The sequence below is a fragment of the Vanacampus margaritifer genome, chromosome 2 (genome assembly GCF_051991255.1).
Source record: "Vanacampus margaritifer isolate UIUO_Vmar chromosome 2, RoL_Vmar_1.0, whole genome shotgun sequence".
NCBI classification, from domain to species: Eukaryota; Metazoa; Chordata; class Actinopteri; order Syngnathiformes; family Syngnathidae; genus Vanacampus; species Vanacampus margaritifer.
This window is the reverse complement of record NC_135433.1, coordinates 35,750,026-35,777,642: the sequence shown is the minus strand read 5'-3', so window position 1 is coordinate 35,777,642 and position 27,617 is coordinate 35,750,026. Positions and strand designations below refer to the sequence as shown.

The 27,617-nt window shown below is 40.3% G+C and overlaps 1 protein-coding gene across 2 annotated transcripts; it reads left to right on the top strand.

Moving 5' to 3' along the window:
* Positions 1 to 5: 5 nt before the first annotated feature.
* acin1a (apoptotic chromatin condensation inducer 1a) lies at positions 6 to 27,617 on the top strand. 2 transcript variants are annotated; one of them, XM_077555794.1, is made up of 18 exons: positions 6 to 179; positions 6,764 to 6,829; positions 8,815 to 8,926; positions 9,005 to 9,060; positions 9,248 to 12,283; positions 15,428 to 15,589; positions 15,717 to 15,796; positions 20,406 to 20,463; positions 22,578 to 22,617; positions 23,023 to 23,141; positions 23,214 to 23,357; positions 23,439 to 23,622; positions 23,749 to 23,894; positions 25,069 to 25,176; positions 25,254 to 25,361; positions 25,701 to 26,007; positions 26,083 to 26,183; positions 26,257 to 27,617. In XM_077555794.1, exons 1-18 carry the CDS (start codon positions 42 to 44, stop codon positions 26,581 to 26,583), a joined length of 5,292 nt encoding a protein of 1,763 aa, XP_077411920.1. In that variant the 5' UTR covers positions 6 to 41; the 3' UTR covers positions 26,584 to 27,617. The 2 variants fall into 2 exon arrangements, with proteins under 2 accessions (XP_077411920.1, XP_077411919.1); XM_077555793.1 differs by having other exon boundaries at positions 22,999 to 23,141.

The following is a 27,617-nucleotide window of genomic DNA, read 5'->3' as shown; positions in this document are numbered from 1 at the left end:
TGCTCGAAGCTCTCGCTGGAATCGGTCCAGAGGAACGGAAAATGGCGGACCTCGAAGACGTAACCCTGGACGGGAGACCGCTCCAGTCTCTTCGCGTAGCAGATTTAAAAGCTGCTCTTGAGGAAAGGGGACTGTCGAAAAGCGGACAAAAGAATGCTCTTGTCAAAAGACTCAAAGGGGTGAGTTCAACTACGAGTTGCGCGGCCACCATTGCTGCGAGTTCTGGATAACGATGAGGCGGGCTGATGCTTTCTCGAGGGCCGACATCCGAGTATCGTTACTGTTGCACAGCGAAGTAGCTGGAGTTTGGCGTTGAATAATTTCCACTCGATTGCATTTTGCCTCTCTTTGGGCTGTGATTTTTCTTCAAAGTGCGTTCCGTATTGGTGAGCACACCAGTGAATGGAAGAAAGAGTTACGTCAACTTGAGTGCACCTCTCGAAATGTGTATTGGGGATGATGTTTCCCTGTTAGCTCATTAGCTATTCTGGCTAACGCCGTGAGTTTAGCGGTGGCCTCTGTAGATTTCTGCTGTTTACAGAGTCTGCCCGAAACACCCGAGAGTATGACTAATTGTTTGCAGTGATGCTATTTTAGTAGTTTAGCGCATTGTAACACGTTCGTTTCAAACTGTTAAGTTATGATCGCCCCGTTTAGAATTGTTACTTGTCGCTATGAACTGACGAAGGTCTGCGATTGCTAAAAATGTGTACTTTGAGGCCTTTGAGCTGCCGTAGGTCATTGACTAGGGGGTTTGTTTACTTTTCTACTGACCGTGGCATCGACCAAATCTGACCGTTCACGCGATTATTTTATTTCTCATAAATTTGATTGGCAATAAACCTGACATCAGAATTGCGCCACAAAATCAGCCAATGGTGGTTCCTTGTGGTTTACGTTTCTCTCCACCGTTGGTAGTTTTTTTTTCTATGTCAGAACTTGAGTATTTTAGGAGTTTAACAATGCAATAACAATAGTTTTGTAATAGGCAATGAACGGGACATAAAGGTTATTTAAATTATTTGAGAATTTCATTCTAGAATCTCTTATTGGTGCCAGATGTTGATTTTCTATAGCAAATACTGTCCGGCTTGATAACTATTAATCTTCAAAACATTTCTTATGTCTTGCGCTTCCTTTTAAAGTGAAATGCCCGCCATTATAATTACTACATTCACTTATTGTTAAGATAAATATTGGACATGATTAGGGCTGCCTGTTACTAACTAAGCGTTCTACTTCGTCAGGTTACCCAACAAACATTTATTTAAAGGTTTAATTTGTATGCTTGTGTTAAAAAACAACAACAACAACAATGATATATACTGATTTTAAATTAGTTTTAACATCAACTTAACATGCATAGCTTGTGCAAAAAAAGCTATCTATAGGTTGTGCATAACTTGCTTAAATGCCACAATTAAGTAGTTAGTAACTATTGTAAACATGTCTTGTAAATCACCCATCATCCTACATTCTGCCACTTGTGCAGAATTACAACTCTCAATAATGTTTGGCTATAACAGAACTTAAGAACAACAGCTTTTAGCAATCCAAAGAAGACAAGAGTGTATTTGTTTATATGAACCTCAATTTAATAATTTAGCTATTCCCTTTTTAAAATGACCAATGAATTGAATTATATCTATTTATTGTCCAGTCATAAGTGGAAGATGCCTTGCTCCCATAAATTAGCGATGGGATGTATTGTGATGAGGCTTTAGCCTGTTCAGTGCTCGTTTACTTAAAAAAAAAAAACACCAATCTGTGGGGTACAGTGAGTGAGAGGGATAAGCGTCATTTGCAAAATGAGTAATCGACAGCAGGGGCGGTCACCAACATGGTACCCCACGGGCACCTGGTAACCCTTGTGGACCAGTGACGGTACATTGTGATTTCCTCTGAATGTTTTAGATGTGATCATTTGAAAAATGTGAATACTGGTGGTGATTTATAATGATATTGTCGCCTGTAGGCAGTTGATAATTCGGTTTCCTAGTTATTGTGAGAAATCATTCGCATGTTCAGTGTCTTCTCATGAATGAAAATAATAATAATAACAAATTTAATTTATGATTGCAGTTTACATTTCAGGGAAATCTCAAAGTGCTACAGTAGAGAGTTAAAAAAAACACAATACAGTAAACTATATCAGAGTTTAAAATAACAACGGACAAAAGGCATATAAGTATAACAGAGTTTAAAATTCAATTTTGCAATAGTCACTAAAAACAGCCTAATATTGCCTTTTAAAAAAAAATCTTGAGCCTTTTTTCTTCTTCTTCTTCTTCTTGTGGCACACTCAGGATTTCTGGTAGTGCATTCCAGAGCCCTGGGGTGACCAAGGCTATATGAGCAAAATTGTTACTTTAGAAGTGTGTATCAAACTGGCATTAGCATTAATTAGTAGTACTAAAGAAGTAGCTCTCAGCTTCCAAAAGTTTGTTACCACTGCTCTACAGTGTTAAGTCCACAAACAACATAGTGTGTTACACGTAGTCACACGTATATGATCTTGTGTTCCTGTCTCCGATCGACACCAGTTCCGCTTTGCCGTAATGAAATAAAACTTTAGTTTTGTTTTGTTTTAGTTTAAAGAAATTCCAAACCTTTGTTTTTTTTATTTTATTTGTTTTTTAATATTACGGCAAGGAAGTCCTCACTGACTGACTGTTCCGGGCATTGCAAATATGGTTGTAAAATTATTAATTATAGGTTCAAGGCAAACTATTTTGTGGTTGAGTTAGCCATTTTACAATCACAGAACGTTGAGTGGTATAAATGGAATTAGTCCCAAAGACAGATAATAATACATAAATAATAAAAATAATTCAAATAATCAGGATAGATATCAGGCTTCTGCAGAGTTTGCGTGTAGGATTGGGGCCCTTGAGGAACAGCGTGGATGGACCCCTGTTGTATATTAACTCATTCACTGCCTTTGACGGCTATAGAAGTCAAAAATTCATTTGAACTATTTCTATTAGTTTAACTTTTTTTTTCTTCAGTTTTGTTAACAAGAGTATGAAAACCTAGAAGAAAATTATTGTACATTTAGAACAGATATAATTTGTGATTAATCGTGAGTTAACTATTGAAATCATGCGATTAATTACAAATTTTAATCGCCTGACGCCCAATTTTTTTTTTATAATTTAATCGCCGGATGCCCCTAATTTTTAATAACTTTTCTTTTTAAAAAAGTCTAGATTTTCATACCCTTGTTAACAAAAGTGGGAAAAAATGTTAAACCAATAGAAATAATTAAAAATATTTTTTACGTTTATAGCCGTCGATGGCAGTCAGTGAATGAGTTAATATTTAGTAATAAATTATAATAGATATTTAGGCACCACAGTGACCAACTGGTTAGCACATCCGCCTCACAGTTCGGTCATACGACGAATGTTCCTGCACTCCAAACCACGTGGTGTTCGCCAATTGACAGTAAGCAAAAAACACATTGGCATCATGGCAAGTTGAGATGACAGACAGGAGCTTGAAGCCCCATCGGCTTTATTTAAATCTGCTGTGTAGGACAATTTTGGGTTGCGTTTGAACTACAACAGCATTGTGAGCGAGTGGTGGATTGGATGAGGTCAGTGTGTTGGCGTTGTTCGACAGTTGTGGAAACGTCAAACCTTCATTCATGCTAATGCATATTAGACAGCATCATCCACGCGTCGAATCGCCGGAGCCAGGCACAAGAGCCAACACATGAAAATATGTGTGTGTGTGGGGGGGTGCAACCATTTAGTTTAGTTTGACACTTGTTTACATGGAACCCCAATTACATCTAAACACATTTTAGTAAACCAGTCTGCCTTTCATATTTGACTTATTCATTTAAATTTCAATATTCTTAAACACGTCTTTGGTTTAATTTGAAACAGAACACATAACTGGCAATTTAATGTTCACTGAACTTTTAGATTTAAAAACAGGAAAATAAGTAAAAGTATTCATAAGTGCCAATTACCTTTCAAACATGAACTATCACCACTGGCAATTAAATGTTCTCGCAACTTTTAATTTTAGTAACAGATAAATATGTAATCATAATAATCACCAGTGTTGGGTTCATTTGAAACATAGCATATCATTAAAAATAAATGTTCACTGAATTTTGAAGTTCAAAAAAGGAATATAATACTGTAAATGATAGACGACTGAGCTCTGGATGGAAGCACAAATTCAGGTCTGGCTCAATGGTAGTGGTATTGACGCGCAAGATGTCACACAGGTGAGAGTCAAGTGAGTCGGTTGTGTACGCACGCGGCTCTCGTTAAGTTCATAATCAAGAATGTCTTCTCACACAAATACGTCGATCCAAACAAGCTCTTGACATTGAACTCTTTAAAAACAGCCACAGTCTCCTTGCAAATGAGGCGGTCACAGTTGTTGCGGGTTTCTGTGAAAAAAAGTCCAATTTCGTTTTGTCAACTTTTTTCTTCTTGTTGTTTTTGTAATTCATTGTCGCTGTCAGTGTACCTTGCCCGCAAGCTAATTTTTGAGTTCACAAAGCCCCGAGAATCAATTTTGTCCAGCGCTCGCTGATTTGCTGCGAGCCGCACACTAGTGTTGTTGACCAATCACAAAGCAACAGTGTGTTTGGGGGCAGGATATGCGGCTGTGACGAAAACAAGAAGCCCAAGGCTGGGGAAACCAACACGCTTTTCTCAGTTGCCAAACTGCTTGATTAAAATATCGCAATGTTCTTTAAGAGGCTGTTTTCCCACATATTTACATTGCAAAGGGTTAGTACCCCATCCATGGTCATGGAGCTGGATGGAGTGCTGCTGCCCTCTTGTGGGGAAATGTGAAATTGCATTTAACAAGTAATTTATACGCTGGACAGCAGGACTAGGGCCACACGATATTAATTTTATGATAGAGGCTGCGGGCCGGATACAATTTGACCACGGGCCGTGTTTGGCCCGTGGGCCGGACTTTGGACACATCTGCCTTATCCCCACTGTTTTTAAAAAACGCCTAGATTTGGCACATGCATTTCAACAGCTATGCGCCCATATGCAGTAGAGCAGTGGTTCTCAACCTTTTTTTTTACTGATGTACCCCCTGTGAATTTTTTTACCCCCTAACCAGCGCAAAACAATTTGGGTTGAGAAAAAACTTCAACTAGAGTGTTGTGCCATCATTGTCTGTTTTATTATGTTTTGCAACTTCAGTTAATGAATCTCAAACGTTTGGGAAATAAATAGATGTTACAAAAAAAAAAAAATTGTTTATAGATTTTTGCACACAAAAATGATCACCATTAACTTTTCTCTTTTGAGGGTCATAGTAAAGAGCTGTTCTAAAAAATAAATAACTATCTTAATTTTAAATAGTTTTGAAATGACTGACAGATGATGCTAGGTGGCATATGAGAGGCTGGGTTGAACCATTGATTCTGCTATGGGGAGACTCGTGCTTTTTAGGACAATGAAGTTGAATAACATTTATTTTATGAACTTACTTTTTTACTAAAGTATTTGCATAAATTAGTCATTTTTAAAGCATTTTTGCATGGATGCTACATTTGAATTATTCTTTTAAAATCTCATGTACCTGTGCTTTAACGCACCCCAATTTGAGAAACACTTCAGTAGAAGACTGAGGCGTAAAATATTTCTTCAAAGTGCGCAAGCCTCGTTTCAACGTCCCATTCACGCTAAGCCTCTGTGGTCCTGCCAAACAGTTGTTGAGATATTGCACTAGCAATGGCTAGATGGACTTGTCGTGCCACTAAAAGCTATCTCTATTTTTTTTATTTTAAGAAAACCTTGAAAGTAGAATAAAGCACATTTAAATTGTGATCTGCATTTTATATTTATATATATATATATATATATATATATATATATATATATATATATATTCAGATTCAGTATGTGTTTGTTTTAACAAGAAAAAGCAACAAAAAGTCACAAATACATAATTACAGGTTTCTTTTCATTTATTTGTTTAGCAGACAGTAGTGACACCCTACGTACTCGCACCCATCAATGGGAACGCGCAATTAAGGGGCATAATGGTAAAAGTGTGAGTATTGGGACGTGCCCTATATGCCACAACAGTAACCGGAAATAAAAGTTAAAGTGTATGACTTGCGGAAGTCAGAAGTCCGTGGCATCTACCCCATACGTCATCGAAAGCCTGATATGCGCTCCGCGTGGGTGGAGGGGAAATTGCTTGGGAGGGAGACTACTGACATTAATTAGTCTGTGAATCTGCAATTATGTTTTGAGTAACAGTGTTCATTTTATATTTGTCTTTAGTTTACTCACACTTGAAACATGAAGCATAAAGTTGACATTTATGGTGATAGAAGAAATTCAGCTCCGCAGACGGTTTATCACGCAGAAATGACGTAACGTCATCTTCAGTACTGTAGACGTCTCAATGAAATGATGAGATTAAGGAGTGTCGCATCATTTCCCCCAAATATTTTTACCTCCTCCCCCCTCTCTACTCTGGCGCTATCAGATGAAAAAATGAGCTCTTTACCTGCGGACCATATTTACTTCCATAAACACTGTCGCGTGACTTTTTTTGTTTTCATGTCACTCGAGGATCTGCTCTTTGCACATGTGTGTTACATCACGGGCGCTTGTTTTTGTAATGTGAAGGAGTACATAAAAAGATCGGATTGAACAAAAAATCTGAATTGGGCATCACGCCCTGCAGTGTGGAACATAGCCTTTGTTGATCTTTACTATGCAATGTGTCTCAGAATACTCAACGGTATCTCTTATAACAGGCTCTCATGCTGGAGAATCTGCAGAAGACCTCCACTCCTCATGTTGGTCTGCAACCAAACTCTCATGTAAGTGTTTTGAAGCTACTTACAGTTTGCTGTTTTCAAACTGCTAACACTCTGCCGACTCCCCGATTAAGCAAGCCGTTCCTAGCTGCGGCTGCTACATTGCTAGCCTGACTTCATGGTACAGTGTTGTTGTTTTTAGACTTGTTTTGTCTCGAGAGTTGTACGATTTTTTTCTTCTTAACTTGGGTTGCGAACTGGAGTTAAATAATCTGGCCAAGAAAACCAAGGCTGCTGCCGGGTGTCCCTGACAACACAGTAGGTGTGTTTCCATTACCCCCAGTTTTGCGCAAAAGCAAGCTGGTAATGGAAACACGGGACATTACGAGAATTGCGCCTCAGAAGCGAAACGCTCTTCAATTGAAACAAGTCGAAATTGTACGTTATCGAAATAGTACAATATGGCTTTTATTTTTGCAAAAAACTGTAATGGAAATGCAGCTATTGAGGCAGTGGGTGCGACTCGTGTGCATGGTCACACCCCTTGGAAGACCTCAGGTCTTCTGTATCTACTGTCTCCAATAGGCTATTCTTGTCGAGGCAGGACAAGTTTTAAAATAATCCAAATAAAATTAGAGATGTAAAATGGGGCCAAAGAGGGATGATTTGTTAGTTTTTTTCCATAACTCAATAATAATAATCTTTTGTCAGGTCAAAACAACACTTTGTAATACAGTATGTTAAAACTGTATGTTTTAACATATTGTATTACAAAGTGTTGTTTTGTTCTTTAACTTCACACTCCCCCTTTAGCCAGTCCTTGAACCCCTTTTGTTCACTCTGTATATGTTTCCTTTGGATAAAATGCTTAAGCTAAACCAAAACAAAACGGAAATGCTGATTGAATATAAACCCAGTTAGGACACTGTCTGCCGACTTGGGTCATGTAGTGGAACCCAGGGTTCAAAGTAAACATGGTGACACTACATTTAGCTGTTATGCTTCACACAAATAGAATAAGGCCAGAGTGTTAGTGCTTTTAAATCAAGATTAAAAACTTTGCTTTCTTTTTCTATACCTGATGAAGTTATCTAAACATTTTGAAATCATGCCCTCCCCCCATTATTTTATAAAGATAGACTGATATTTGGCCTGGGCGATTATTGGCACCGATATTAGGCATTTTGACCAATATCGGTATCTGCCTCTCTCTCTTTTTTTTTTTTTAATCTGACGGCCGATATAAGGAAAATCTAACACCATTTGAATCTTGGGGAGTTATTTATTTAAATTTTCAGTTAACTTTATAAGAGGTGCTACTGACCCTGGGAATTTTCTGAAGCATTTTTTTTGTTCCACTTCAAAACAAAGAAATTAGAAACTTTAAGATTTCAGGTAGATTTAAATTATGGGAAAAAAACATTTACTTTAGAAAACTATAGAGAGCTATGGTACTGATAACCTTGGGAGCACCATGAATGTTTTGTTAGTAATTTAAATGGATGTCAATTGTCTAAGATAAAAACAAAAATCTAAGATAAAAACAAACATTTTGAAAAGTCTGAAAAATTGTTCAATAAACATGCTTTAAGACATTACAACAGAGTCAAGATTGCCATTTGTGTGTGTGTGTGTGGACACCAATATATACCCCCCCCCCCCTACTGAAAATGAACACCGGCTTCAAATATCCGTTATTGGCCTCCTTGACCACTAATAATTAGCATCAGTATTGGCCCTGAAAAAAACATATCTCTATTATTTTACTCTTAAATGATTTAAAAGGTATGTTCTTTTAGTAATTTTTGTAAGCTACTGTTGTTTTCTCGGCTTTGCTTCTGAATGTCATTAACTTGTTTGTTGATGTTTGTAGGTGTTGTGTATTTGCTCGGTAAAGCACATTGACTTGCCTTGTGTATGAAATGTGTATTGAATTAGAACTGTCTTGCCTTGCCTTTAGTGTAATTGTTGTCACTGTCTTGGAAAAATCTTTTTTGATGATTGCCCAGTGACTTGCAGCCTCTTCTCATTAACCTTTTTGCATTTAGATTGGTGAGGAAATGAGCCAGAATAGCTTCATCAAGCAATATCTAGCAAAACAGCAGGAGCTCTTGCGGCAACGTCTGGAGAGAGAGGCCCGGGAAGCGAATGACACTAACGGTAAGTGGCGTTACAATTTGTCAGGGCAAATATGTTCATGATGATGCCAGTTTTAATTTATTTACCTTTTGCAAACAGAGCAAGAGGAACACACAGATGTTAATAACAGCAATGCATGTACTCCACAAGCTCAGGTCAGACATTTTCCCGTCATGTTTGTTGTCTTTTGAATTCCTTTCAAAACTTTTCTGTGGTAATTATTCTCTAAAATGTGATTTAAAAAAATCAAATAAAAAATAAAAGAACTCTTCTGCCAGTACAAATACTGCTTCAAAATTCTAATGTCACTGCAAAACATTTTTCCTTCCATTTTCTCATCAGGATGTGACCCCGGCCTCGGCCGACCAGCACAAGCCACCTGGCCCCTCTGATGGAGAGATCCGGTTTGCTGCAGTAAACGAGGGAGAGGCTAATAGCAACCAGGAAGCTCACAACGCCGCTCCTCCTGCCTCTGGATCCATTACCATGCACGTTCCTGGCAATGAGCACCAACCGGAGAAGAGTGCTGCGGCCAGTGACTTACCAGCTGACAGTGACGATGATAGCGAGGACAGCGAGCAGGACGGTGATGACGATGATGATGATGACTGGGGCAGTAACATGCGCAGGAGAACTCCGAGACAACCAGCCCGAGGGCCCGCAAACCGGGAGAGGTGTGGAACATCTCGTCAACCCCAGCAGCAACAGCACATCCCTTCCCTTTTGTCTCCTCAACTCCGCCAGCCAACCCCTCCCCCCTCCCCACCTCCAGAATTATCATTCTCTTTGCCTGACACCCCAAAACAGAGCCCCCCTAGTCCAGATGTAGCCCCAGCAAGGCGCTCACCTAGTACCTCCAGCTCTGGTTCCTCTAGCAGTGATAGCCGCAGTAGTAGCCCTGAGCCACAGAGGAGTGGACACGTGGAACGGAAACCTGGCCCATTAACTCTTCTGGCCCGTAAAATGGAGTCAGAAGGTGCGTTCTCAGGGGCTGGTTGGCATGGTGGCAATGGGGAAGGGGTTGAGAAAGCGAGCAAGTCACCGAGAGCCACTGCATTTTGCGGCACAGAACAAGTTGAGGGTCTCACATCGGCCACCGCTGCAGGCCATGTGCCAGTTTCCATGACAACAGGCATCAACCAGGGTGTCAGCGGAACACATTCAGCTCATAGTCATATTTCTGTGAGTGTGCTCAAGACTTCCACATTGGATGAGAGGGAATCTGAACCAGAGTCAGAAAAGGCCCTTGATTTGCAAAGACAAAGGCTAAGAAACCTTGATCAAGAACGAGCATTGGAGGAAGAGCGCAAAAGAACCCTTGAGCAAGAGCAAAAGGAAATTGAGAGATTTGAGCGTCAACAGGCCGTAGAAAGAGAGGAACGAGAAGCTTTGCAGTTGGAGAAGAAACTTGCTTCAGAAAGAGAGAGGCTGGAAAGGGAACGGGCTTTGGCCAAAGAGCAGGAAGAGCGAGAGCAAACCTTGGCCCGAGAGAGAGCACTAGAGCTGGAAAAGCAAAGGGCCTTAGAGCAAGAACGTCTCCAGCAGGAAAGGGAGGAGAGGGAAAAGAGAGAAAGAGAAATGGAGTTAGAAAGAATCCGGGCTTTGGAACGGGAACGAGAGGAAAGAGAAAGGGCTCTTGAGAAAGAAAGGTTAGAAAGAGAAAAGGCTTTGGAGGTAGAGAGAAAAGAAAAAGAACGGATGGAGAGAGAAAGGATACTGGAAAAGAAACGTTTAGAAAAATTAGAGCGAGAGAGGCTAGAGAGGGAAAAGGCTTTGGAGGAAGAGCGAAAAGAAAAGGAACGGATTGAGAGAGAAAGGATATTGGAACAGGAACGTTTGGAAAGAGAAAAATTAGAGGAGGAGAGGCTAGAGAAGGAAAAAGCTCTGGAGGAAGAGAGAAAAGAAGCAGAACGAATTCAGAGAGAAAAGATATTGGAACAGGAACGTTTGAAAAGGGAAAAATTAGAGCTAGAGAAGGAAAAAGCTTTGAAGGCAGCAAGAGAAGAAAAAGAACGGATTGAGAGAGAAAGGATATTGGAGAAGGAACGTTTGGAAAGGCAAAAATTAGAGCAAGAGAGGCTAGAGCGAGAAAAAGCAGAAAAAGAACGGATTGAGAGAGAAAGGATATTGGAGAATGAACGTTTGGAAAGGGAAAAATTAGAGAGAGAGAGGCTAGAGAAGGAAAAAGCTTTGGAGGCCGAGAAAAAAGAAAAAGAACGGATTGAGAAAGCAAGAGCATTGGAACAGGAACGGTTGGAAAGGGAAAGATTAGAGCAAGAGAGGCTAGAGAGGGAAAAAGCTTTCGAGCAAGAGCGATTGGAGATGGAGAAACGGCGGCGAGAGGCATTGGAAAGAGAACGACAAGAGCAAGAATCATTGGCGAAAGAGCGACAGGAGAAGGAGGCCTTGAAAAAGCAGAACGAACACAAAAAAGCTTTAGAACTAGAGCGTCTCGAAAGAGAGGAAACCATAGCGCTTGAGCGACTAAAACGGGAAAAAGCCATAGAAGAGAAAAATGCCTTAGAGCTTGGGCGTATAGAAAAACTGAGAGCCTTAGAGCAAGGGAGAATAATACTTGATAGGAAGAAACAAGCGAAGGAGGCTTCTGATGCCACTCTTGAAAATATCGAGGAGAAAAAAGCAGTGGAAAGGGCAGGTGAACAGGACATTTTAGAGAAGAAACCAGCCAAGGAGTTAGACACTGAACTCCCTCCATCCAAATGTGCTAGTAAGCTTGGTCTTACCCCTCCCAATGCTCCCCTTTTCACAGGACCAGATAGAAAAACAGAGGCAGGAGTCCAAGAAGATGCCAAAGCTCCAATGCTACAGAGTGAATCGCAAGCCGCGGAATCAAGGTCATCACTGTCATCGTTGAAGAAATTCCGGTTCTTAAGGGACCCTCCAATTCAAGCCCAGTCTGCCACATCCATGATCATCAAGCAGCCTCGTACCTTCTCTGATACACCGCAGCCCCAAGTATCACTTTCCTCTTCCCCTGCCAGTTTTGGAGAACAGCAGAAAAGTGAAAGCTCTGCTGAACAGGAATGCCATGTAAGGCACGAAGATTGTAACAAAGTAGGTTTCACAAATCAAGTGTTAGAGGACATTGTGAAAGATGAGTCAGTGAGGCAGGAGGAGCCTGCCAATAAAACCACCATGAAATTAAAAGATATGGATGAAGACAATGTTCCTGCAAGCACAGTAAATGATGTACAGTGGAAGAGAAGAGATGGAAAGAGGAACGAGGACAAAACAAGAAAACGTTCGTCCTCTAATGATTCCGCTTCCTCTGAATCGGATTCTGGGTCCTCATCATCCAGGTCTTCTTCTTCATCCTCCTCTTCTCTTGATAAAATCTCCACTTCGAGAAATAGAAGGGTAGGCAATCCAATTGGAACCATTTTTCTCGTCATTTAAACAGCCAGTTTGCAACATGGTGTCTTGGGTTGGGCATTATTTTATAGCTACAATTTCAGTTGTTATGTATAGGGCTGGGTTTAAAAAAAATCGATATTGAATCAATATTCCTATTCATAGCACAATTTCATGGTTTTATGAATCAAATCGATACTTATAATACGGCCCTCAACATAAATTAATGTGCCTTCTCGCGTCACGGAGAAATTTATTCGACAAAAAAAGCCCAGTGTTTTTGCCACTTTATTCATATAGTGCTGTGGTTGTAATCGAATAGGGCTGGGCGATAAATACATTTTTTGAATTAATTCGAGGGTTTTGTTGTGGACGATTAAAAAAAATTATAACATCAACGTTTTTTTCCCCCTTTCGTTGCGCCGCGCCCTCGGCTTTCGCCCCCCCTTGGGCTTCTGTAGCTTTAGCTCTGCTATCGTTTCCTAACACACTCCATACGAGAGGAACTCAACAACAGCAAACAAACTCCCGCTAAAAACACAACAAACAAACAGTGTAATATGTTACAGTGGAGGAGTCATTAACACAAGGAAGCACGTATGACTAAAAAGGGGCCACAATAAGAGCGATCACCAAAGCGGACACGTTGCTCCTCGCTAATAAGACTCGATTTCACCACTTGCTGAAAACGGGAGAAGCCAGGTATGTGCAACTCATGCTACCTAGCCGCAAGTATATTGCTCAAGTTGCCCCACGCTATTTGTCTAGGCAGTGGTTATTTCGCCGTGTCTGGCAACTCAAATGCTAGCGATAGTTTTGCTCTTAACGGCTCCAACATGTGAATAGCACAAATTTGCACGTTTGTCGCTGCGTGGTCGCAACATGTACGCTATCTCGCCAAGACAGACTCGCCTTGCAAGCACTTACCGGTATGAAAGGCAAGCTTACTTGCACTCGCCGTGCCCGTGACGCTTATCAGCATCTGCGGCGTCTGCAACATAAAATCCTTATGAAATGTAGTATAGTGGGCTGGTAATGCTGATCACAGCCTATTTTCAGTGATCTATAGGATGGGGTGAACTTGGTGAAGTGGACTAATCACGGTAAAATAGCCGATTTACGGCATGCCAAGACTTTCTTACTCCGGGGACTGGCCAATTAAATAACGCTAAAAGGAAATTTGCCAGTCATGGCAAAACAGCCACCTCAATTTACATAACAGTACTTGTACAATCAGCAGACAGTTAGAGGGGGTGACAAGCTCAGACCTCGGTTCCTACATTAAAGCCAAAATGTGATGTTTATTTGTGTCATATTGAGGGACACAAGTAGCACTGTTAAGCTTTTAAAACAAAGCTGACAAAAACTTTAGCAACACATACATTTGCATTTCCAGAAGTATTTGATTCAAGGTAGAAGTTTTGCACATTGATTCTAAGAGGAGAAATATGGTTACTTTTGTTAACTGATAAAATAAAAGCTAAACTTTTTAAGTTCTTGATTTATGTAAAAAAATAAATAATATAAAATTGGGGGAAACCATTTTGTTAAAAAATCGGAGATTTTATTTTTAGGCAAAATCACCCAGCCCTATAATCGATTTCAATTATTATTTATTGTATTTGATCAGGTCATGTTCAATCAAACATACATGATTAATATAACTGCATTGGATTACATTTTTTATGTAAATATTCATATTCATTTCAAATTTGTTTTTATTATTATTTTGTATGATTATTTAGTTTTTATTTATTTATCATTTTAAATATGTTTTTAATTCAATTTATTATATTTACATTTTATTAATAATTTATTATTTTCATAATTGTTCAATTAAAAAAAAAAAGCATTTTCGATTTCAATTATTATTTATAGTTTTAATCGGGTAATGTAAAAAACACATGATTCATATATATATAACTGCATTGGATTAAATTTTAAATGTAAATATTCATATTTTGTTCATATTAAATGCACCAAGTAAGAGCAAGAAGTTTCTATTTACAGCATTGGTACTTGTGAGAATGTCTTCCATATAAAATAAAAATTGGTACTGCATGTAATCCTTAACTGAATCAAAAATCTATGTGAATCGAATCGGGGCCTTCTGAATCGAACCGAATCAATTTTGGAAATCTCAATCGATACCCAGCCCTAGTTATGTATAAACTACAGACATTACGTTGAAACACAATATTGCTGGCGCTAGTTAATTAAAGTAGATGGATTATGTAGGTTTAAAAGAATGAATGAGATGGACTGTTTTTTAAATATTTTCATGGTCTGATCATTTTCTTTCTGTGGTCTCCTGGGAGCAGAGCTTGTTGCCAGATCTTGTTGAACACAGTGCTGGCTTGTTGAAGCCACATTGAGTGCCTCTGCCTCAGGCACTAATAATCAGAGGTGTGGACTCGAGTCCTATGACTTGGACGCAAGTTATTAATTTGACCACTTTAGACTCGACTTGACAAAATGTTAAGACCTAGATACACCAATCCGACGTCGGCTAAATGTGACCGATCCGTTGCACCACTTGTTGTTTGGGTACAAAACTATGAGGTGGTCAAAGATCACTGACGGAGAGGCAACAACATCCAAAGTTGCACAAAGAACGGTAAGTAACACAGTACTCAGCTAATGTCAGTTTATCGGCTAATTATCTTTGCTAGCTGCGTAGTTAATGAGACCGTAAACTCTCTGACAACACAACATAACATTGCAAACATGGTAATTTGTTGCGTTCATTGCGGGTTCTTTCCCTGACTCCCCGAAATAATCTACAATGTTAAAAATGACTTGAAACTCAAAGTTTAGGACTTGTAAATGGACTTGAGCTTTGTCAGTCTTGACTTGGGACTCAACTCATGACTTGAGGGCGAAGACTTAAGACTTACGTGTGACCTGCAAAACAATGACTTCCTACCACCTCTGCTAATAAGCAGAACCAATTTAGATTTTTAGCTGGCAGTGCTCTGGACCCTCTCTCAAAGAAACAACATAACGGCATCATTACACTGGATTAGCGGATTAAGCTATGAAAAATGTGACTTAAATTTTTGCTTTTGGGTCCATCATAAAAGAAGTCTTAACTGCATGCACAGGTAGGAAATGTTTCCTCTAAGTCATTAATCTGATGCTTGTTTTTAGGAAGAAAAACATGACAGAAGTGCTACACCGCAGTGTAGCATGATTGCTGTGGCTCAAGATGCAAGTATAAAAGAAACTCAAAAGGTAAGGGGAGGCCCTTACAAAAGAGAGAGGCTGGTGGAGAAAACAAGCGCACCAGATGATGGAGCTAGTCAGACCAAGGTTAGTGGCTTTAATTCCTGAAATTCATAAATATTACTTTTTAATTCTATTGTTTCACAAATCAAAGTTGTAAATATCGATTAGGGGGAATGTCATATTTTAAACATGGTGCCCTTTAATATCCCAGAAACCATTCCTTGAAACGCCAACCGCCGACGAGATGAAAGGGAATGACGGCAAAGGATTGGAGGAAAAGGATGAACAAAGGTCTGCTTTTATATCTTGGTACAGTGGGCTCAAATAAACATAACGCACCATGAAAAGTATTTGCCCCTTCCTGATTTCAGTTTTTTTTTTTTTTTACATATTTATCACTCACAAAGATTTCTTTTCATCAAACCAATTTTAAGATCACACTGACACCAGCCAAGGACATATAAAATGCAGTTTCTAAATGATGATTTTATTTAATAAGGCGCGGTAAATGCATACCTATCTGTTTCCATGTGAAAAAGTAATTCACCAATTATCACAAACGTTTCATTTCTGTTATTGCTGCCAAAGGTGGCACAACTCACTATTAGGTTCAGGGAGCAATACTTTTTTCCGCATAGGGTTAGATAGGTTTGTAATTTTTCCCACTCTTGGTAAATAAAATCATCATTTAGAAACTGCATTTTATATATCCTTGGGTTGTGTTGGATATTAGGCCTCTTAATGATTTGATAGGCAGGGTTTTTCCTGTGTGCAAAATTCAGAGGCGGCCGCCTCCAACCTGAGTGACTAATAATGAACGAATGCCTTAAAATTAGTCATATTCTTATTGGAACTATTATTCTTATTATTGGAACATGTAATTATTACATGTTGCCTGTAAAAAAATGAAAGCGAATCAGTTGAATTTACAGAATACAAGCGCGTCATGGATTAGGGATGTTCGATACAATTTTTTTACCAATAAGGGATGTTCGATACAATTTTTTACCAATATATTATTTTTCCTTTAAATTGCATCAAGTTAATGGCAACTTTGTATTCATATAATTTCAAATTTCTTGTCCCTGATCGTAAAACAGCCGCAGGAGGGCGGTCACCACCGTGAGTACCGATACCTTTAAAATAAGACTAATATTGGCACCGATACCTGGTAGCGGGATTCACCCATCATAGTCGGGATGATACCACCTCTGCCTCAATTTGAGCCAGAAAAAACCCTGGATAGCTGTCTTGAGCTAGGCCGTTGTGTCGCTGTGTCCCGGCTTGGTGTCTTCCTAGCTATCGGCACTCTGGCGCACTTATGGAATTAAAACCAGTTAAGACCATCAGGTCACACATTGTCACATGGGCTAGGCTGAGCTGACAGCATAACAGTAGACACCATTTTGGACAGATTAGACCTTCTTCCCCATATTAAGAGCAAAAGGCTACACAGCTGTGTACTCGAGTCGATCTTTCAGGCATCCAGTAAATAGTTCAACTGAGATTATGCAGTCTTCTGGTCGTTACTGTTAGCATAATATCACAAGCATTAAAGATAAAAGGACTGGGCAGGGGTTCATTCAAAACCTTTCCGTTTTCTCAGTGTGATATTAAAATTGATTTGATGAAATTAAACCTTTCCAAGTGATAAATATGCCCAAAAAAAAGAAAAAGAACTCAAGTAGGGGGCAAATAGAGTTTCATGGCACTACATCTATCGCTCTGTCTATCGTCTGTCTGTCTTGGTGTTATTCTGTCTATTATTCTATTGGTCTGTCTGTCTGCCTAATTGACAAACCCCAAGTCAAATGAAGTTGGGATACAGTGTTCCCTCACTTTTCGCAGGTGTTACGTTCCACGCCCACCCGCAACAAGGGAATTTCCGCGAAGTAAAGGATGTTAATTTTATTAATTTGTTTGTTTATTTGGGGGGGGTTACGCATCTTTTGAGCCATAACAAAGCTATCACGCAGTTCCCACCCTTCTAAACACTTGTTAACTTAGTAAATATAATAAGAAAAATAGCATTGTTAATAAACTCAAAGTATCAAGGTGCAACCCAAGATAAACCCCATAATATATGAATTTTGGAACCAAATACAAATCTGCGATACGGGAACCTCGAAGTTGCGAGAGACTACTGTATTGTGTAAATAAATGAAGTTGTTTTCAACCTATAGTCAATTAAATACGCTACAAAGGTAAGATATTTAATTTTCAGACTGAAACTCTTTTTAATTGCAAATATTGCAGGCATCAAATTCAGAGAGAGGGTGAGAGCATATTCTTTTTTTTTTTTTTCTTTTTTTTTAGCTTGTTGCATTTGTATGTTTTTAACTATTGTTGTAAGCTGACATTGAGTGACCAAAAAGGTGCCCTATAAATAAAATTTATTATTATTAATAATATTAGCATTAAAAAAACAAGTTTGTTTATCAGTTTGAACATTCAATATCTTGTCTTTGTAGAGTATGCAATTGACAATTGGTTGAAAAGGATTTGCAAATCATTGTATTCTGTTTTTAGTATTTACACATGTCTGTCAGTCTATCTATCTGTCTACCCCTTTTCAAGCACCAGATTTTCATTATAAAAATGAGACCAGTTTAAATCATTCCGAAAGCTTTCCACCACTGAGACCTTTAACCTGTACAACTCAATTGAGGAAAAAAAAGAAAAGTAAAATGTTGGCACAAGTGTACACATCCTCTTATAACTGAGGGTGTGTGAGTGTTCAGAATTAACCAATCACATTCTGACTGGGGATGTGCCGAAAAGTGCATTTTTGGTTTCAGTCCGAAAGTCTTTGCTCACCAAAACAACACTATCGAAACAGGATGTGAGGATGCGGGCATGCGCCGACGGCCGCTGAACTGAACTGAGCAAAGGTGGTGCCCTGACATGGAGAAATGGACTCAAGAGCCAAAATTGTGTTGCCGCCCAGAGAAAGATACATGGCTGCCTTGATAGGAACCACAGTGCACTTGCGCTACATTTGCACTGCAGGGCATGATGCCCAATTGGGATTTTTTGTTCAAGACAATCATTTTATGTATCGTACTCAATCACTTAACACAAACAAATGTGGCTTCTAATGCGAACTGGTTGAGTAGAAACACATGCACACGGATTGCTGTTATGTAGCAGTTTTTCAAAAATAACTACAATATATAGACGGTGTATATAATTGCTTGATCGATTTCAATATGCTTCATAAATTCAAAAATAATTTCAAAATGGCCCTTGCATTCTTCTATTTTTCTGTATATGGCCCTCAAATGAAAAGGTTTAGACACTCCTGGATTAGATGAAACACTGGTAAAGATTGAAGAAGAAGAAAAACATAATAGCGACATCACCAAGAGCAGGAGGTTCCTTTAAAATCGATGAAAAGACAACAGTCCCCCATCTTCATGCGTCTTCTCTGGTACGGGCTATAGGCTAGGCTTAATAAACACAATGGCGTATCAGCATACGAACACCATCCTGTACTAATAGTGAAGCTTGGCGGTGGCATTTGCAGGTGTTTTGTGGCGGTTATCCTTTGACTTGAATGGTCATTTGTTCTTCATCAGAGGCACATAAAATTGTGGCATGTGTGTGCTGACTCCCATTTACATGATTTTGAATGTGAGTGGCTAATTCTGAACACAAGTTACTGTATATGAGGGTCTGCACAATTCCTGTCTCAAAAAGTGGCCTTTTTGAACTGGAAGTGCAGTCACCATGTAAACAGATGCGCTCATTAAAGTACAATAAATATCAAAAGTTGTAAAACATATTGTTTATTGATGCACTTTATAAACATACATGACATTTGATTGGTGACTAGATTCACATACTGCACATTGTTTCTGTTAGAAATTTAATCAAATCAATTCTTGAGGATTCAAAATGTACGTTCAACTAGTCACCTTTGAGGAGAAGTAACTGTGACTAATTGCTCTTCTTCCCAATCACATCGCTAAGTGGTTTTGTGGGAAGGCAGTGAGTGTGGCTAATTGTCAGTTCCCTGCTGAAGTATTTCCTATCAGGCAATAGTCGTGGCTGCCTCGTAGCCAACACGTGGGTCCTGATTCATAATAATCTTTTTCTTCCCTTGCGACAAACTATGGCACCTTCGATGCTCGTTTTCACGCGATGCTAAGATTGGATATTTTTAAGATGAATTAAAGAAGCCAAATGGCAGGCGAAGCCCTCTCCCCCGATATGTTATCGCTGGCCGCCGCCGAAGCAGCCATAAACGCTTTCGGAGAAGACTAACCTGTGATGGGAGGAAGGGGAAGGTATGACGGAGGGAGAGGAAGCTTAGCTCGCTGCGGCACTCAGCCTGTGTGCAGCGTCTGACGCCGCACTCGCTGGTCGTGTGTGTCCGCTGCAAAGTTGGATTTGCCCTTAATGTGTGGCCGTGAGGTGACACCAGTAGAGAAGGAGCATTCTTCTCACCGTGCGTCACCGCTGTGGAACGTTTCGTCTCGGCCCGAGTGGACGCAGCCGGGCCGTAGGCGGACTGCGGACGCAATACTATGCCTCTCATTTTCGCTCTTGCGCGTAGTATACATTTTTTGCGGTTTTATGAAGCGTTTCGTCGCTTTGATTTAGTTAATGCGTCTCAATTTAGTCCCCGTTGAGTCGTATGGGGGGCATCGCTAAATATATGCTGTTGTGTTAAAACGTGATTTGTTACAGGTTATTCACAAGGTTTAAAGGAACAATCTACCGTGAATTGGCATAGTGAACCTGTTGATTATAATTTAAAAAAAAATTACATCAATAAATTGTAGTAGATGTAACTCTTATTTTCGTCATAATTTGCTGAAATTCACTCCTTTAAGAATTTGTAATTCCACTCAATTACAAACCATGCTTTTTCTCTCTCATTTTCTGTTGAATGAAGGCAGGGGATTGAGTCTGCTATGTCAGAGTCAGAGAAGCTTCTGGAGGCCAGCGAGGAGGTAAGACAGCGATGGAATTGTCCATCCTTTTTTATTTATGCACATTGTCTGACAAAAGATTTTAATCTTAAAAAAACCTACAGGCCTTGTACTTTAATGCCAAAGGTGACCTTCTGCAAAATACATACATATATTCCCCTTCTAATTTACCTCCTGCACACACACACACACACACACACACACACACACACACACACACACTAGGGATAATGCTATTTTCAACCGATACTGGGAAAACCAATAATTTAAAAAGTGCCAATGTTGATAACCGATAAGTAAGCCGATAATTGGTTGCAAAATGAACTTACTTACAAATATACTTTTGAGTCTTACTATAAGTCTAACATGTACAAATACATTGAAACAATGTGTAAAGCACCGTGAAGCTGAATGTTATTGATCTCTGCTTCATAGACGACTAGTAACTCATTTTGTATTTGCCAGAACAAAACAGTCACGTTTTAAAAATGCTACAAAAAACTGCAAGGGTGAATGTGGAATTTTCAGTAGTTAGGCGACAAGAATAAAACAGTCTGGAAAACAATTTGTCTTTTGGGTTTCTTTATATTTGAAGCTTCAAATATACACAAGTCTTACAGGGCAGTCCACAAGAAGTGATCAGTGAGTGTGTGTGCAGTAAATTATCATGGAAAGATTTTTTATGCAGCCTAGTTAGGTTTTGGGAGGAGAGAGGGAGGGTCAGCTAGACAGGAAAGCAAGCACTCTGTTCCGAGCAGGCTTATCAGTTAACTTCACTTTGATATTGCTTTATGTTCAAGAAGTGAATAGCCCATTGTTAAAGGAAAATATAAGTGTCCACAATACAGTATAAACTCATAGTAATACGTATTAAATAGTTATTTTCCATAACAGGACAGTAAAGAAAGCCCACACTGGCGACTGCCATGTCGCCATGATGTATTTTCTGTAAACACAAGGTCGCACGCATTATGACGTCACAGATATGCGACACTACCATCAGAGATATTTCTTTATCTGGTTTATCTGTTTGACGTCAAATTGGTTGATAATTGCCAATAATTATTGGCCACCGATATTACCGTGCATCCCTAACACACACATGAAAATAAGGTTTTGTTTTTTCACAATAGTTCACAATTTTTTTTTTATATATGCCCACACATTTCAGATTTGCTCCTGAATGCATCATTCTTTATGGCAAGCACACACTCAGTTATGCTAACTGCTCTGCAAATACAGCATGTATGGAACATGGTTATGAAAACTGTTCAGTATTTGGGATTTATTGATCTTGCTCTCATGTGCAGATCAGAGTTGTGATGTAAGGTTTTGATGAGTCTTAGTGGATTGCGAATTGGGTCCCAGCACTCTTTTAGAACCCATTACATGCATAAGGTTTGACTTGCTACTTGTTAGAAAAAGGGCCAAAATGTTGATGGGTCTTTGTTTTGTTTTCTTAAGGTCCCAAGTCTATCTTGTTATGCTTGAAACACAAAGATAATTTGTGTGCTTTCGTGGAGGTCCAAGCAATTCCGAAATATTCACATTTGACTGAAAGTCAGAGGATTTGAGCTCTAAAATTCAATTTAAAGGATGAAAATAAAACACCTTCCTTTATGTTTTGTGCGCAATAAGCTTGCTGGTAACAATGATGTTTCACTATCTGTTTTGTTATTGCCACTAGGCATTACATTTCCTTGAATTATGCTTAATTGTCATTCGTGTTTCTGTCAGTTGTTCACTTTTTAAAGAATGCATTTTCCCATTTGGTTAAATAAGGCGAGATCAGGTGTTACAATGAATGTATTGTTGAGATTGTGTTATTATTGCTGTACTTCTGAATGTGTTTTAAATGTTCCATGAGCCTCCTTTTCAACTTTGAGCACCTGCCCCTCCCTCCAAAGGTCTCAGAGAGATACTGTGGGCAACAAAGGCTGCCCAATGTTGATTACAAATGTTAGCGATGCAGCACTAGTTTTGTATGCGATCTACCAAACTAACCTCTATGTACAATGTGTAGTCAGCACAAATTATGAATATTTTATGACCATCACTGCTCCATGGCATCTGTAACCTGAAATTTGCTCATCAGTTTGCACCCTTAAACCATTCTCCCTTTTCTTGTGTTTCAGGCACACAAAGCCTTCTCAGCTCGGAAGATCTCTCTTAGCAGTACGTACAATCGTTTTTTTTTATGTCTTCATTTGTTTTTATTGTACAGATTAGATCGAGGATTCAGTCTGCTGCAGGGAGGACTCAAATTGCCAGTTTAGGACCTGTGACTTGCTTGGCTAAAACCTAAAATACTGGAATGAGTTGAATTATATAACTAGACAAGTAATTGTGTTTATAGTTGAAAATCTGCTGTGTGTTCTCCTATTATAATGAAGAGTTCAATTAAAACTGATGTGTGTTCGTATGAAAACACACCCTTAGTTTTGGTTTGTGAACTATCATTTAAAAATGTCTTAGGAAATCAAATCAAAAATATAAAAAAATGAAGAATAAGAAACGAAATCATTTCCTTATTAAAATGTGTTGCTACAATGGCAGGCAGTAAGTCATCTCCTGGCACAGGCAGTGCAGATGGCGATCAGGAATCTGGAGCTGCAGGTGCTCGCAAGAGGAGGTGGGGTTCCAGCACCGTGGTCACTGCCAAGAAACCTTCCATCAGCATCACCACAGATTCGCTCAAGGTACGAACAACATGCTGTGACTAACATTCATGTCTTGACTGCAAATGGCTCATAAGGTGTTTTGTTGCCTAGACTCTGATCCCAGACATCCGGCCAGGTTCAGGCCAAGATGCCGTTGTGGACCTGCATCCCGAGGAAGTCGTTCTGTCTGGTGCTGAGGAAGAAGATCAAGGGCCCTCTGAGCAGGACCTTCAAATCCGACGCACCGTCACCCAGGTAGGATATGCAGATAAATGAATGTGTGACTTTTGCTGCTAACTCGGATGACGGCGAGCTGACCTCATCTCTCAATGGAAGATGGTCACGCCTTCAGACAGCCAAGAGAATGGAGAGAAGCCGGCCAAGAGGCGATGCGAGGACGTGGAGGAAAATGACGTTCAAGGAGACCACAGTCGGACCCTTTCTCATGTAGAGAAACCTGTGGAAGACATGCAAACACAATCACCAGCACAGACCAGCCCAGATGCAGAAATCAGCGCTGGTAATAAATATTTGACAGCTTGCATTTGTTTTGCTCATCTTTAAAAAAAATAAATAAATAAAAATAAAATGTAGTCAGCGATAGATATCTACCACTGCCCTGATTCTATTCCCATCCGTCTCTTAGTGGCCACAGGCAACAGCCTCATTCGCCGCTCCATCAGTCAGCAAGCAACGGGCGTGTCCATCACTATTGACGACCCCGTACGCACCGCCCGACAACCGTCGCCTCCACGTGGCAAAATCTCCAGCATTGTTCACGTCAGCAACCTGGTGAGAAATGAATGTGAAATGTAATCACTCAACAGGATTTCATGTGTGCACAACATTTTGTAACACTTTGTCATACATCTTTTCTTATTTATCATTGAGAAAAGGCATAACTGTTGTCATGTAAGTTACTATGTCCATTACAGCTTGGACTCTTGGTTGAATAAAAATGTATTAGGGCCCATTATTGCCCTTCAATCATGTGCCAAAACAATCAGCCAATTGGACCAAATGGCCATTATAATTTTCCCCTTAAAACATTAGAATCAAAGAAAACTGAAGTTTCAGAAGCTGTGAAAGTACCCTGAATGCACCATTTTGCTTGCGTAGCATGAGCAACTAGCAAGTGTGTGTGTATGTATGTTATTCTGATTCTGTTGTCCCCCAAGCGTCCTTTAAGCTGTTTGATGACATCCCAGTTAGAGTTAACTGTAAAACTAAACACACGACAACAAGAATAACATCCACTGTATATATAACATGCTTTGTTTTTAAAACATCGCTAACCTAGCGCTAATGCATGGGTTAGAGTTCTCTGTCGTCGGGACTGTGTGTGTGTGTGTGCGTGTGCGTGTGTGTGAGTGGGAGTGCTACATAGCTACGTATGTCGTAGCTAACAGCTGGTAGCTACTACACCGTCAAACCACCACCTTTACTAGTTCAAAATCACATTATAAAAGCGGCTAAACTTGCCACAGGGTTAGACGTGTGTTTTGTTTGTGTGGGCGTTTGTTTTGCGCTTGACGTCACGCATCGTTATCATCGTTGTTTCATAATAACTACAGTTGTGTGCGTGCGTGCACGCCCATCTGTGCGTGTGAAGCTGCAAATATTGCATACATGAGCTAACTTGTCCCCCATTTCACAAGTTATACCCCAAAAAACTTTATATTTTTCTATCTTCAACTTAATATTTACATATGTTATTTATATATTTTATGATTCTATCCATCTATCTATAAATATATACTATATGTATTTCAATTGGTGTCAATTTTCTCCATTTGCATTCCCTATCCTATGAAAACTTTTCATCCCTAACCCATTTTCATGCCTGGAATGCATACGATTTGACTACTTTTTTTGTTTGTTTGTTTTAATCACCGCACCAGTAACATGCAGTGCATATCAGTCAGGCCCTATAATGTATGAATGACTGTGAATTCATGTTGTTTAGGTGAGGCCGTTTACTCTCGGTCAACTGAAGGAATTGCTGGGCCGGACTGGCACCTTAGTGGAGGACGGCTTCTGGATCGACAAAATCAAATCTCACTGCTACGTCACTGTGAGTTATTTTTAACCATATGGGATTTTCACGCCACAACTACAACGAGATTAAACTCGACCCCTCGCTCTGTCTAGTACTCGAGTTCAGAGGAGGCGATTGCTACACGAGAAGCTCTTCATGGAGTCAAGTGGCCTCAGAGTAACCCCAAATTTCTTAATGTTGACTTCTGCCAGCAGGACGAGGTAATCAATTTCTCTTTTTGTGTGTTGAACATATCAAACTGTATTGATATAGCACCTTTCATACATTTAAAATACAACTCATGGTGCTAAACAATTAAAACATCCATTATGCAATCAAAAGAAAAAACACACATACCCTCAACATCCACACATACACAAAATAAATAAATAAAACATGGAGGAGCACAGAGAAACCATGTGAGGAAAGGCACCCAGTAAACAATGGAGCTAGAAACTAAAAGATGACAAAAAAAACAGTTAAATTAAAAACAATAAACTATACATATAATAATATATAAATGTAAACTGCGTTAGTCTGACCATGCTTGCGTTTTGTAGCTGGACTTCCACAAAGGTTTGAGCACAGCGGAGAAACCTGTCACGGAGGAGCAGTGGCTCGCTTCTAACCGTTTTCAAGAAGCGGGCATTCCTTCCCTGCTTCCCAAGCGAGACCAGTGGGCCGAACGCGAGCGGGAAATGGAGCGCAGGGAGAAGGCGCGCTCGGAGCGGGAGTGGGACCGCGACAAGGTCCGGGAGTTTGGGAAAGCGCCAAACGATGGCGAGGGAGGTCCCCGGAGATCACGCTCCAGGGAGAGACGGCGCAAGGAGAGGGGGAAGAGCAAGGAGAAGAAGACTGAAAAGAAAGGTATAACGGACAAGATGTGATCATGTGGTTACTCGCGCTGGATGCAAGCCAGACTGTTGGTGTCCGTTTGTGCAGACAAAGCTGCCGAGGAGCCCCCGGCAAAGCTTCTTGATGACCTTTTCCGGAAAACTAAAGCAGCCCCTTGCATCTACTGGCTTCCACTTACGGATGAACAGGTAAAAACACTCAAGTCTCTCCCGGCGTCTTTTTTTTGTTAACACAACCTCCAATCCTTTATCTTGATTTCAGTTTGCCGAGAAGGAAGCCGCCAGAGCGGAGCGCATGAAGGAACGCGAGAAACGCCTGAAACAGCAGCAGCAGGAGGAGGAGGAGAAAAAAAGGAAAGAGGAGCGCAAGGAGAGTAGCAAAGGCGGAGGTGTCGCAACGAGTGACCGCAGCGAGGGGCCGAAAGACAAGGAGCGCGAGAGAGAGCGGGACAGGGACAGAGGTAAAGACAGGGACAGGGAGCGGGACGCCGACAAACACAGGGATGGCCACCGAAGACCGGCGGCCAGCGGCGAAGGGGGCAGCAGACGCTCCCGAAGCCGCAGCGACCCACGAGACAGGCGGCGCTAATCAGCTGGTGTAACTGTCTCCATTGACGCCCTCTTCCATTTGCTTTGCTCTACTACATGTACTTTGTTGCAACTGAGACGCAGCAAAGGACCAACCCTCTCTCAGTTTTCACCTCCAAGCACATGTACACACACACACACACATATATAAGTTTGTCTTTGTATCTTTCCTAGCCCCTAACCTTAACCATCACGGGGACCAGTGTGGGGAAAAAACGGGAGTATATGGGCCCCATGATGTAGTAAAGACAAAGACACACACACACACGCAGAAGTGTTGTAAGGGGACCAGAAACGTTGCAGCGTTGTATGTGTCACACCTCGTCAAGGTTTGATGTATATCGTCTTCATGCATTTGCCGTCGCTGTTCCTTTCGACTTTGATCCATGCAGCATCGCAGTGCGGCATGCTGGGTAATTCCCCATCTTCCCCTTTCTGACCGAAAGTATTGGTGCCATCGTTTTTGCGCTTTGCCTCCACATTGAACAGGCTTGCACTTTGGATGAGGAGGACTTGCCGCTGTATGGAAACCAACCATCTTCTCAGCCGTCCTGCCTACAGAGAGCGAGAAAGTGAAAGCTCGTCTCTTTGCCAAGATGCGCTGAAATGTGGCCAACGTGCGGCATTCTGTACAGACAGACATCTGTAATCATATGTTTTTAACTGAGGCAGCTTTGGAGTATTTTGATCTTAGGCAATGCAGTGTTCCTCTCTCCATCAGTTTGGAGAAGAAGAAAAAGATCTTGGAGTTTGGAGGCGACGCTTTTTCTGTCGCGCCAGATTCCTTTATTATCTCATGTATGAATGATCGTTCCCTTCCCTTGATGTCCTCAGACGCTCTCACCATGTAGCGCTTACACAGGCCATCGAGGGGAGCTTGTACTATTTTCAGTTTTCTCACCAATGGTTTTAATATTGTTTTTATTTTACCATTTTAGTACAAATGCGTTGTTTTTGATTTTTAATTTTTTTCTTTGATTACACCTATGAGTGGTGAATGTACAAATAATAAAAAAAAAATTGGTAAATGAAAAA

Excerpts from the sequence above, each read along its gene's own strand:
- acin1a (XM_077555793.1), top strand. The coding sequence starts at position 42 with ATGGCGGACCTCGAAGACGTAACCCTGGACGGGAGACCGCTCCAGTCT. Across the intron at positions 23,623-23,748 it reads AGATGCAGAAATCAGCGCTG|TGGCCACAGGCAACAGCCTC; the intron begins GTAATAAATATT and ends TCCGTCTCTTAG. Across the intron at positions 23,895-25,068 it reads TTGTTCACGTCAGCAACCTG|GTGAGGCCGTTTACTCTCGG; the intron begins GTGAGAAATGAA and ends CATGTTGTTTAG.